Source organism: Portunus trituberculatus, chromosome 42 (assembly GCF_017591435.1).
Source record: "Portunus trituberculatus isolate SZX2019 chromosome 42, ASM1759143v1, whole genome shotgun sequence".
NCBI classification, from domain to species: domain Eukaryota; kingdom Metazoa; phylum Arthropoda; class Malacostraca; order Decapoda; family Portunidae; genus Portunus; species Portunus trituberculatus.
The window spans coordinates 22,725,675-22,739,288 of NC_059296.1; the positions used below are offsets into that span (position 1 = coordinate 22,725,675).

Consider the following 13,614-nt stretch of genomic DNA (forward strand, 5'->3'; position numbering starts at 1 on the left):
ACTGCTACCACTGCCATCATTATTATATGTTTTATGCATATCCCACACCATTAATTTCATCATTTTATCTAATCTTCTTGTTTATTACTATGAGGTTGAACACCATACACTTCAAACTAAAAGGTTACCGTTCTTTTGAATGAGAGTAGATTTAACTTTGGATTAATCTTTCCCTAAGGAGACTGTTAACCAAAGTTATAAAGATCCTTATCTTCAAGGTTGTCTACATCATGTAATACAATTCTATATCGTGGTTGCACGTCATAGTGTATGGTGGGATTGCTATATTTCTACATCAAGCATATTTAACCCTCCATGTGTATACTACATTTTATTTTATCTCTCCACTTGTGAGGTCACTACCTTATTCACTACAGTTAATGGTTAAGGGTAAAAAGTGAAAATTAAGCAGTCACATAGGGGAAAGCCTGCCTCTATTCAAATTTATGAATGGTGAAGTCACAAATGAAAGACTTGAAAAATGTACATAATTTCCAAATTTTTTCTTGTTGGCATTTTTATTTATGCATTGGTATATAAATATTATGACTATCATTAACTATTTCTTGCAAAATTAGGCAATAATTTTGACATAAATTATATACTCTGTACATTTTTTTTTTGTGAATGTAGTGCCATTTCCAGGTATCTAGAATTCTGGTTATTAATACTATTTTCATCTAAAACTAACATGAGCTTCTTCTTTTTACACGCATGACGTGCACAGTAACCAATCGTACGTATACAATTGAATTATTCTCTGCACTTGCATGGTATCACTTTTCATTACTAAAGTAGTATACAATAAATTTAGTGGTAGATTTTCATCCTTCTTAGATTAAACCCATTATTCTTTTTGTTGTATATGTAATACAGTTGTATTAACTATATTACTTTTTTTTCTTTTTATTTGGTGCAATTACTATTATAATCCTAATATGTTGCAAATAGTATTCTCTTTATATATATATATATATATATATATATATATATATATATATATATATATATATATATATATATATATATATATATATATATATATATATATATATATATATATATATATATATATATATATATATATATATATATATATATATATATATATATATATATATATATATATATATATATATATATATATATATATATATATATATATACACACACACACACACACACACACACACACACACACATATATATATATATATATATATATATATATATATATATATATATATATATATATATATATATATATATATATATATATATATATATATATATATATATATATATATATATATATATATATATATATATATATATATATATATATATATATATATATATATATATATATATATATATATATATATATATATATATATATATACACACACACACACACACACACACACACACACACACACACACACACACATATATATATATATATATATATATATATATATATATATATATATATATATATATATATATATATATATATATACACACACACACACACACACTCGAGAGACACGGTTGGGAGCGGACGCACTGGCGCAGTTCCGACGATCAGCTGATCTTCACTACACCTGTTGTATAGTATTTACAGTGGCCTGGGCAGGTAGTGTGGACTCATTTTTTTTTTTTTCTCTCCATGAAATCAATTAGTAAGGAATAATGAGTGAAAAAGATATTCCATCCAAATGCAGACATGAGAATAGAGAAGAGGCTGATGATGACTATGTCGGTGAGGGAGAACGCGTATTCGAAGGGTTCGATACGACGACAACTTCACTACTTAAGAGAGTGTTCAATATTGAATGTAAATTAGATAAACTGATAAAGGAGAAGATGGAAATGAAAGAGAATAAAGAACAGGAAATGGAGTTTATAAGACTGAGAGAAAGGATAAGAAAAGTGGAAGAAAATTAAGCTAGGCTAAGAGCAGAAAACGAAGAACTAAAAAAGGAAGTAGCTAACTACAAGAAGCAGATGGAAGAAGGACTCGGTAAAGCCGAGAAAGAAAAGGAGAAGCTGAAAGATCTAGTAAACAAGGAAGAGGAAAGAGTACAGAACGTGATTAAAAAAGAAGTACAAGCATGGAGAGTCCAAGATAAGAAAGATAAGGCCGATTTTCAGGAGGTGATTCAAGAACAACTTAAAGAAAAGAAGAAAATATGACAAACAAAATGATAGGAGTCCTCAAGACAAAAGAAAATCTAGTTAGAGAAATTGCAGAAAAAAAGAAGAGTGTAGTCGTATTTGGAATAAAGAAAAAAATATAAAATATAGACCAAAAAGAGAAAAAGAAGAAATGAAATCAGTCAAAGACCTACTGAAGAATCTTAATGATGAAGATAGGCAGAACTTGGAAGAGGAAGTAGAAGAAATAAACAGAATGGGACCATATCAAGAAGGAAAAACGAGACCAATTAAAATACTACTAAAATCACAAGCAGCAACAGAAGAAATATTATATAGAACAACAAAACTTAGAGAAACAGAAGGCTGTAAGGATATCTATATAAAGAAAAATAGAAATGAGGAAGAAAGGAAGAGATACAATGAACTGGCAGCAGCAGTAAGGAAAAGAATAATGAAAGGTCAGAAGAGGAGAAGAAGGCATTTTTTTGGAGAATTCTAGGAGACAGGATAAGGAAATGGTATATAAACGAGAAGGAAGAGAAAAAGTGGAACAAGTTTAACTAAAAATGATAAAGGCAAAAGACTAAAAATGATGTATACGAACACAGACGGGTTTTATCAAGTAAATTAGAATTAAGAGATTACATAAGGAAAGAAAATCCAGATATTGTATGCCTGGCTGAAACAAAACTAAATGAGGCAATCAAAATAGATTTGGATAATAGGTATAATGTATGGAGAAGAGACAGAGTGGGTAAAGGAGGAGGAGGAGTCATGATAATGTTAAGGAAGGAGATAGTGATAAACCAAGTGGAATGTGGGAAGGAAAAGCAGAAGTATTGTATATTAAGATGCATATTAATAAAAAGAGTTAACAATCATTGTAACATATGTGCCACCAAAAACAAATTCATGGACCAATCAAGAATATAAAGACATGATAGATGACACAATAAGGAGTCTAATGAGAATCGTTAAAGAAAGGAGAAAAGTGATATTAGTAGGAGATTTCAACTGTAAAGAAGTGGACTGGGAAAATTATGAAAGTGGTATGGGGAAGAAGCCTGGGAGAAAGATTCTTAAACCTAATGATAGACAATATGATGGACCAGAGAGTAAAGGAATGCACAAGATTCAGAGGAAACGACGAGCGGCGAGATTGGACCTAGTTTTTACAAGGGTATACAAATGAATGACGATATAAGATATAAGTGCCCATTGGGAAAGAGTGACCATGCAATATTAGAAATAGATATAGAAGAAGGAAAGGAAGATAGAGACGATTCATACAAAGGAGACCGATTAAATTACAGAAAGGCTGATATTGAGAATCTCAAGAACTATTTTAAAACGTAGACTGGGAGGAGATGGAAAACTCAGAGACAATGCAAGACAAATATAACTTATTTTTGGAAATATACAAAACAGGAGTCAGGAATATGTCCCAAAATATAGACCAAAAGAAGAAGGAAAGAAAGATTGGTTTAATGCAAGGTGTGCTAGGGCAAAGGAGAAAAGAGATGGAGCATGGAAAAGGTGGAGGAGAAATAGAATCCAACAAACAAGGAAAACTTCAAGGCAGCGAGAAATGAATATGTTAAGGTGAGGAAGGAAGAGGAAAAGAACTTGAAAAAGATATTGTCGAAAAATGTAAGGAGCAACCAAAATTGTTCTATAGATTCATAAATGGAAAAATTAGGCAAAAGAAACAATAGAAAGGTTAAAAGGAGAGAACGGGATGGTGGAAGACCCAAAAGTATGGCAGAACTATTAAATAAAAATTCCAGGAGGTCTTTACTAAAGAATCCAAATTTGAGAGGCCACAGGGTAATAGAGAGACAATCTATATGAAAGAGATTAAAGTAACCAAGCTTGAAATAAAAGAGTTAATGAAGGAACTGGATGAAGAGAAGGCAATGGGACCGGATGAAGTCTCAGGCAGAATACTGAAAGAATGTAGGGAAGAACTAGCAAGTCCTATATACAACATCATAAAATGCTCAATAGAAAATGGAACAGTGCCAGTAGAATGGAAAAGAGCTGAGGTGGTTCCCATATATAAGAGTGGAAGGAAAGAAGAACCTTTAAATTACAGACCGGTATCACTAACTAGTGTAATATGCAAGATGTGTGAAAGAATAATAAAGAAACAATGGATCGAGTTCCTTGAAGACAACAAATTAATATCAAATAGCCAATTTGGTTTTAGAAAAGGACGGTCTTGTGTAACTAATTTATTGAGTTTCTATTCTAGAATAGTTGATAGAGTACAAGAGAGAGAGGGATGGGTTGACTGCATCTACTTGGATTTAAAAAAGGCGTTTGACAAAGTGCCACACGCAAGATTACTGTGGAAGTTAGAGGAGAAGGGTGGCTTAAAAGGAAGCACATTGAGATGGATAGAAAATTATTTGAGGGGGAGAGAAATAAGGACAGTAGTTAAAGATATGAAGTCCAAGTGGAGAGCAGTAGAAAGCGGAGTGCCACAGGGTCAGTATTGGCACCAATACTTTTCCTCATTTATATTAACGACATGCCAGAAGGAGTGAACAGCTACATAAATTTGTTTGCGGATGATACGAAACTGTGCAGAGTTATAAAGCAAAAGGAGGATTGTGAAATACTGCAAGAAGACCTAAATAAGATCTGGGAATGGAGTAAGAAGTGGGAAATGGAATTCAATGTGAACAAAAGCCATGTCATGGAAATGGGAAAGAGTGAAAGACGACCTGTGGGAATCTATAAGATGGGAGATGGTGTAGAACTGGAGAAAGTCAAAAGGAAAAGGACTTAGGAGTGACGATGGAAGAAAACAATCAACCAGTAAGCCATATTGATAGAATTTTTAGAGAAACATATAATTTGCTAAGGAATATTGGAGTAGCATTTCACTACATGGACAAAGAAATGATGAAGAAATTGATAAATACTATAATAAGACCTAGATTGGAATATGCAGGAGTAGTGTGGACCCCTCATAAAAAGAAACACATAAGAAAATTGGAGAGGCTACAAAAATGGCTACAAGAATGGTCCCAGAACTTGAAGGGATGACATATGAGGAGAGACTAAAGGCTATGGATCTACCAACCTTGGAACAAAGAAGGAGAGAGGAGACCTGATACAAGTCTATAAATTGATCAACGGAATGGACCAAGTGGATAATGAGAAACTGATCTTGAGAGAAGAATATGACATCCAAGCACAAGATCACATAGTAAAAAGCTGAGAAAGGGAAGATGTCTGAGAGATATTAAAAAATATAGTTTCCCGCAGAGATGTATTGAGACGTGGAACAGTTTAGATGAAGAAGTAGTGTCTGCAAAGAGTGTGCACACTTTTAAAGTAAGATTGGATAAGTGTAGATATGGAGACGGGGCCACACGAGCATAAAGCCCAGGCCCTGTAAAACTACAACTAGGTAAATACACACACACACACACACACACACACACATAGTAAAAAGCAGAGAAAGGGAAGATGTCTGAGAGATGTTAAAAAATATAGTTTCCCACAAAGATGTGTTGAGACGTGGAAGAAGTGGTGTCAACAACGAGTGTGCATAGTTTTAAAGAAAAATTGGGTAAGTGTAGATATGGAGACGGGGCCACACGAGCATAAAGCCCAGGCCCTGTAAACTACAACTAGGTAAATACAACTAGGTAAATACACACACACACACACACACACACACACACACACATGCCCGGTAGCTTAGTGGTTAGAGCGCTGGCTTCACAAACCAGAGGACCAGGGTTCGATTCCCCGGCCGGGTGGAGATATTTGGGTGTGTCTCCTTTCACGTGTAGCCCCTGTTCACCTAGCAGTGAGTAGGTACGGGATGTAAATCGAGGAGTTGTGACCTTGTTGTCCTGGTGTGTGTTGTGTGCCTGGTCTCAGGCCTATCCGAAGATCGGAAAAAATGAGCTCTGAGCTCGTTCCTTAAGGTAACATCTGGCTGTCTCGTCAGAGACTGCAGCAGATCAAACAGGGAAACACACACACACACACACAGACACACAGTGGACCCTCAGACTTCAGACATAATTAATTCCAGAAGGCTATTCCATGTCTCAATCATTCCAAGTCCAAAACCCTTTTTTCATTGGAAATAATGTAAATAATTGTAATCAGTTCCAAGACCCCAAATTGTTACCTAAATGAATAAGAATTACGAGATCATCGTAACTTACCCTGGTAAGTGTGCGATGATTGGCTGTGCTGTCCAATTATGCATGGTCATGCGTGACTTACGATGCGCTGGTACCAGGTTCAGATTTCATCCGGAGTTGGGAATGAAAGAGTGATGTGGGGGAGCACATCATCAGGAAAACAACCATTCTCAAAGCATAACACTGAATTTTTGGTTAGCACAGAAATGACAAGAGCAACTGACAATGAAATCATATACAAATATGCGAGGAATGACAATGCACTAGCATGAGCTATATAAGAAACAGTTCCCCAAAAACAAAGGGACATGAATTGAAATGGGATGGGCAGGCATGCATGACCACACATAGCTGGACAGCATAGCCTAAGAGAAACCCCAATCATCGCACACTTACCAGGGTAAGTTACGATGATCTCATAATTCCTCATCGGCTGCGCTGTCCAACAGTGTGACGTCATGCATGACTGTTCGTAGCTTCATCCCCAACATAACAAAAAGGTTGAAACACCAAATGTGCATACATACATGTCTATGCAAGAAACAAGAAATAATCCAAAACAAAAAAAACCCAGATCATTACATACTCCCAGAATATGATTCCAGAATGTTTTATCCATAGGAACCCACAGGTAATATGGTCTTCTTATAATGTTTAATAAAAGTAGGTTCACGTATCCAACCAATTGCTTTTTTAAGTCTTACCCACGCCATTCCTGTTCTAAATGTCTTAGAAGTGGATGCAGACTGAACTGAATAGGCATTAAACCAATCCTCACTTATACCAGACTCTCTCATGATATCCTTGACCCATCTAGTAATTGTGGCCTTTGATGCAGGCCCAAAAAGTTTCCTGGTTGTTAACAACAGTTTATTTTTATCTGATCTTATTCTCAGTTTGTTTATCAACTGTAAATATGTTCTTATGGCATCAACAATACAAAGGTTAACATTCAAAGGAAAAGCACTAAAACTTATTTCTTGCAAATGATGTTTGATTTTAGATGTTTTAAGAGGATCACCAATTCTAAAAATGATTTCATTCTGGGTAAGCAACATATTCCTGATGTCCAAATAGTCAATGGTTTAAAACCTCTGACCAGACAAAAGCATGAGTAAATCTGTCACTTTTTTGGTTAAAGTTGAGAGATAATTGGGTGTTGCTTCCCTAACCATCAAAAGTCTTTAGTATAAAATCAAGATCCCATGTAAATCCACCCCTAGGCAGTTTTGAACATTGTTTAGCTGCTGATCTCATAAACAAGCACACAATTTAATGCTGGCCTGCTGGAGACCCATTAATCTTAGCTACTGTAGAGATAGCTGATCTGGTTGCATTGAAGCTGCTGTAACTGTAACCAGAACCATTTACTTTACCCTCAGTGAATAAAAAGAGTAAATGATCCAGCAGTTTATTTAAAGGGGGCAAATAAGGATCAACCTGTTCTCATAGACAAAACTTCTTCCTATATGCAATAAGGGTTTTCTCATCCCAGGCCTTACAAAGAAAGTCTGTAACCTGTTCCGAAATTCCTGCCTTGCGGAAAGATCCCCTGACAGAGGCCATACTGCCAACCTCAGATTCCTGACTAGGTGTATCTGTTTGGGATCCTGAGGTAAATACAAACACCACTGAGGAAGAAGGCGAGTGTAGCTCTCAACAGGTGAAGAGCCTCCGTAAACCATAGTTGAGATCTCCAGACCAGCAAAATGACTAATACTGTCACCTTGTCTTCCCTTATTTTTTTAATGACGTCTTTTATGACTCTAAAAGGAGGAAAAGCATAAAGGAGTGAATCACTACTCCAACAGAATGAAGAAGCATGTATACCTAACACCTCAGGATCTGGTCTCAAAGAATAGAAAAGATTTAACTGGGTGTTAAGGCAAGAAGCAAAAAAAAAATTGTGGGCATTCATCTCCATCCCTTATTGAAATTACTCTCATGGGATGCTAAATTAGCTGTAAAATTAATGGAACCTTGGATGTATTGAGCAGACAAGTCTATTTCTTGTTCACGAGGCCAGTCAAAAATTTCTTCAGTTATGTTTAACAAATGTTGTTTAATGCTATCATAATTATTAATGTTTGCAACAACTGTGGTATTATCTGATTTTATTCTAATATGGTTATGTCAGACATTATGCAAAAGAGCTTTAAGTTAAAAAAAGAACAGCTTTCAACTCCAAAATATTAATATGATTCTTTTCATGTTCAGCCCAGTGGCCAGCAGTAATGAGTTTATCTGTACAAGCCCCCTAACCAGACAAAAAAAATCTGTGGAAATAAATAGGTCGGTGGCTGATGTGCATATCAGTTTCACACAAGAATGAATGTTAGTTGTCCACCAGTGTATTAGACACTTTGCTCTCTGATCTAGGCATAATAAGGCATCAAAGTCACCACAGATTTGTTTAAGCCTCATTCCTGAGAACTTGCAAATATTTGTATTTTAACGGGGCTCAATGTACAGAGTCTCCTGCAGCCACGACATTTCCAATAAAAACCGCCAGATCTTTGATTCGCATCTCATTCATTTTTAATAATTGTAGACCTAACTGCATGATCTTCGTGGTCTTACTGTGTGTGAGTGTAATAGTCATATTGCTTAAGTTCAAAATAAAACCCAAGAGTTCTATTTTATGATTGAACTGGACTTCTCCATATTAACTGTGAAATCCAATTTATCCAAGGTCAAGGCAACATATTGTACATCAGTAATAAGTTTCTCTTGAATTTGCCACCACAAGACAGTCATCGATGTAAATAGTAATCAGGATACCTAAAGCCCGAAAATGGGGAAAAGGAACCTTTAATAATATAGTAAAGAGCCAAGGTGAAGAGAAAAACCCTTGAGGCAAGCAAGTAAACTGCCATGAGAGTCCATTCCACATAAATCACAACCATGAACGATCTGGTTCACAAACCTGGACCGAAAAATAAGCATGCTTCAAGTCAGTGGATACAAAAAAGCAATTCTCCATAATCAATGGTAAAATATCTTTAAAAGTTTCCATCTTGAAATGACGATACTCTGCATACTCCTTCAAATGTTTTGAATTAAGTATAATCCTTGCAGCACCATCTTTCTTTACTCTGGAAAAAATATTAGAAAAGAAACCTGAAGAAACATCTGAAGCTTTCTCAACAATATGCTGCTGAATAAACTCTTTCATGGCTGCATGAACTGCTTGTCTGTCCCTGACAGAGAAATGAAAGGGAGGAGGAACATGAGGTTGTGAGGGAAAAACATGAAAGGAAAAGAAATCCTTACCCTGAACAGTGTTATGTACTTAAAGATCACTGGATAATTTAGCCCAGAAATCCAAGCAAAACTTAATCTTACCCTCTTGAAAATTCTCTAGGGTGTTAACCAAAGTAAATGCACCTGGGGAAGATACGAAGTTAACCCTTGGTACTGGAGAAAAAACAATACAAGCATTGTTATCACATCCCTCATTTGGTATTATAGGTACCTCGTTCTCTCCCTCCCCTCCCCCAGAAACCCCCATGGTTGGGGTTATTTCTGGAACCTCTAAATCCTTTTTGAAAGCTAGTGGGATTTCTCTTTGCCTTAAACCTTTTAGGATTAATATGTTTCTGGTTCTCCTTAAACTGTTTAACCATATCAACAATATTGGTTTCAAATGATTTTTCACTAGTCATGTTCTTATCCTTAACAGTTTTCTGAAGAGATTTTGCTTTAAGTTTGTCTGTAATGAAATTAGATTCAAATAATTAAGTACTGGCAACAACATGCTAAGATCATCATTGACCCGATTACATACTTCTACCATGCCAGGGATGTCTGAATTGGCAAGACTGTCCACAACTCTAATTAAAGGAATAAGTGCCTTGCCTAGTAAAGGGTTAGTTTGGGCTAATTTGCACTCCATCTTACGACTCTGAGGTTCAAGAGTGGAAAGAGCATGAGAATCCGACTCCGGAACCCTCAATTCCTTAATGTTGGAAGGAATAGACCAGTGTTCTGCCAATAGTCTAGTTTTCTGATCATCAGGCACCATACATAAAAAAAACCCTGATGTCCTTGGCCAAAACCTCTGTAACAGCAGGATCATTCGCATCATCAGCATCAAAAACTGATCCAAGTTTATGGCCAACAGCCATATGATGATCTGAGGGCACAGGAAACCTGAGAAAATCCCCTTCTGCACTAGTAGAAGGCCCCAGATTCACTTGGGAGGCAACATGGGAAGCCTGAACCGAAGTTGGGTATGCAGACCCACCTGTCGGACCCTGAGCAGGGTGGGTTACATCATACACATCAGGTTCCACATTATCACTAGTGTCACAATCACTCAAACTATTGCCTCAATATCTCTGAAATGGAAGAGGAGGAAGGACACCGCGGGGTTCCATGGCCCTTTTCCTGGTCCGACATAACTCTTCCAAAAAAAATAATAAATAAATAAATAAAAAAAAAAAAAAATAATAAAAAAAAAATAAAAATGCCGGGTAAAACAACAGGTAAACAAAATATGTACTTGGATCATCCATGTGTAATCCACAAAAGTGTTATCACCATAGCGCTAACATATGTGTCCTAGAATCACGTGTGTAATCACAGTAGCGCTAACATATATGTCCTTGGATCATATATGTGTATCATAATAGCGCTAACATATATGTCCTTGGATCATATATGTGTATCATAGTAGCACTAACATATATGCCCTTGGATCATATATGTACATGCACCTGGTGGAAAACTAACCAGGATGACTTGAAAAAGCCGGTAAGTGAAAACCACATCGACCAAAGCACAGAAAGAAGAGTGGGCGGATCACGTGGAGTCTAGCAGTGAACTGACATGGAACTGGCGATACGAGCATCTCGTCTACTACCGGTGATGTCAGTTAAATGTCGTGAAGTGAAACTTGAAATAACTGTGCTGATTTATATTCTCATTTTTTTTTCAAGAAACACTAAAGTGCCAACTCCACCAAACACAAAGGAACCCCACACCATAACACATGGAGCTTGCTTTACCACTTTAGCTGTATAGAGTGGGTCATTGAGGTCAGACCACCTGGGGCGCCTCACACGCTTGGATCTGCAGCCTGACGACACCATAAACTTTGAGTCGTCACTCCACAAGACTTGGTTCCAGTATTCCAGGATCCAATCCCTATATTTCTTACAAAAAGCTATGCAATCATCCATGTTTTTCACACTTTGCAAGGGAAAAACTTTGGCATGATATTGTAAATCTTTGAGTAGATGATCAGAGATACATGTTGCAGACACATCCTTAAGCAGTGAAGGATTACTTTTCTTCAGTTTTCTAGCTGTGAGTGTTGGATTTTTATCCAACTGCCTCTTAATGAGCTTAGAAGTACAATTTGATATCTTCCTTGGCCAACCAGAATGAGGCTTGGAGATAGGAATGGTGTCACCTCCCCCATCTCAAAATTTCTTGGTCCACTTTTGAACTTGCCGCACTCCTATTCCTACATGAGTAGGTATATCTTTACAATTATAGCCCTCCTTATAGAGGGTTATAATAGTAACAATTGTGTCTCTTCCCAGCTCTTTACCACTTCCCATTTCAGAGATATTGAGGCAATAACACAGACCACTTCAAAAATCTTACAATCCGGGTGATATATGCTAGCACATTGACACCACATGGGCCTCGGAGTGACTCAACAGAGTTGCCAAGTCATGCGCATTGTCTCTGCCAAATAGTGGTATAAACCATACCATTGAAAAATAGTGAAAAGTTTGGTCACAGATTAGGTATTTTTCATGTTTTGAGTTTAACGAAAAGTTTGGGCAGCCTGTAATTTTGCGCCCAAACTTTCCGCTATGACTGTATATATGTCGCGGCTCCCAAAACAAAGTGATGTATCTCAGTTTTTGCTGTTTTTCAGGAGAGTGATTTAAAGTTTCTCACCATACACTTTCATTTACTACTGGAATAGTTTTAAAGGTATTTAGGTGGAGTTAACCTACATATATAGCTATAACTTTGAGTTTTTTAAATCATACACCTAGAGTTTTACCGAATGAAATTTTTAGGTATTTTTAGGGGGCAGAAGATGATATGCCTGTTCGTCTTGTGACTTTAAGTTTCCTTAAAATGGAATGCCAAGTCTTTTTGTCTTTTTAATCAAACATCCCTCTGACATGCTAAATTGTGACCTTTCATCAGATTATCATGAGTTATGCCGTAAAGTAATGTACTTTATAGGTCTTAATATAAATTTGAATGCTTAACTGAATGAGTATGTCATACCACACTGCATGTTAAAATAATATGACATGAGATGAAATGGCCTAAAGGAGCTGAAAAATGCTGAAGACATATTAATAAACAACATAAGTGTGAAATGAACTTAATACTGTTTATTGAAACAAAATAATCTTATAATCTTTGTGTGGGAATTAACATCCCTAAAAGTTCAAATCTAAAGGTTTAATGCATGGATGCATCCCAAACGAATACCAACTACTTGAATACTTGGGTATTTTCATAAGTGAAAACAAAAGAAGTAGTAATACTTTACTTAAGAGAAATTCAATAAAAATGTATAATGTTTATGAAAGAACATTCATGCTTGCAGTTTGCTAGAAAAAATCTTGATTCCACTTTTCCCTATTCCTTTACAGTATTTCATAAAGAACACAATTTGTTGATATTTTCATACTAAACAGTTTAAGATAAAAGTAATCTAATTACCTGATTTACAAAAGACATCGAAAGTTATCTTTGGAGGAGCAAACAATGATAAAGAATACTCATAAAATCACCTGCCTTAGAACAAAAAATTGCATCCAGATACCTTAAACCTATTGATGAGGCACCTTTGCAAAGTAACAATAAGTAATCATAATCCTTTGTTACAATATTTAGGGATCAGGAATGCAGTAATAAAGAACCATAAAAAATAATACATTTATGACCTCTTTGTGTTTTTCCATTTTCCATTTTAAGATATTATTCACTTGATCACATGACTTATTGAAAGTTGTCTTTGGAGCAAACAATGATGGAAGAATGTGTCACCCATAGAACAGACAACATCCATCAGTCTCAATGTGGCAAAGATTTTTAAAAACTCACAAATTCAGACACCCTAACTCTTGTGAAGGCACCTGTACACAGAAACATTTAAGTCATTATACTTGTCTTTTTGCAGTTGTGGGAGGTTGAAAATACAATTTAAGAGGATCCTCTTTTGAAGTTTGTGAAAGTCACTGTTTCATAGTTAGTGAATTTAACTCTTCCTGCATATGATTGGTTTTGAAGGTTTTAT

General features: G+C 35.8%; 1 protein-coding gene across 18 annotated transcripts in view; it reads left to right on the forward strand.

Annotated features, from left to right (window-relative positions):
• Positions 1-13,614, forward strand: part of LOC123517573 (calcium-dependent secretion activator-like) — a 1,686,808-nt gene that overhangs the window by 1,594,881 nt on the left and 78,313 nt on the right. For 16 of the 18 annotated variants that reach the window (XM_045277817.1, XM_045277814.1, XM_045277824.1 and 13 more), the window contains one exon: positions 728-736. The exons of the other annotated variants lie outside the window; for them this stretch is intronic. In XM_045277817.1, coding sequence (XP_045133752.1) covers positions 728-736 — 9 coding nt within the window. The remainder of the gene's footprint in view (positions 1-727; positions 737-13,614) is intronic. 18 annotated transcript variants of the gene reach the window in all.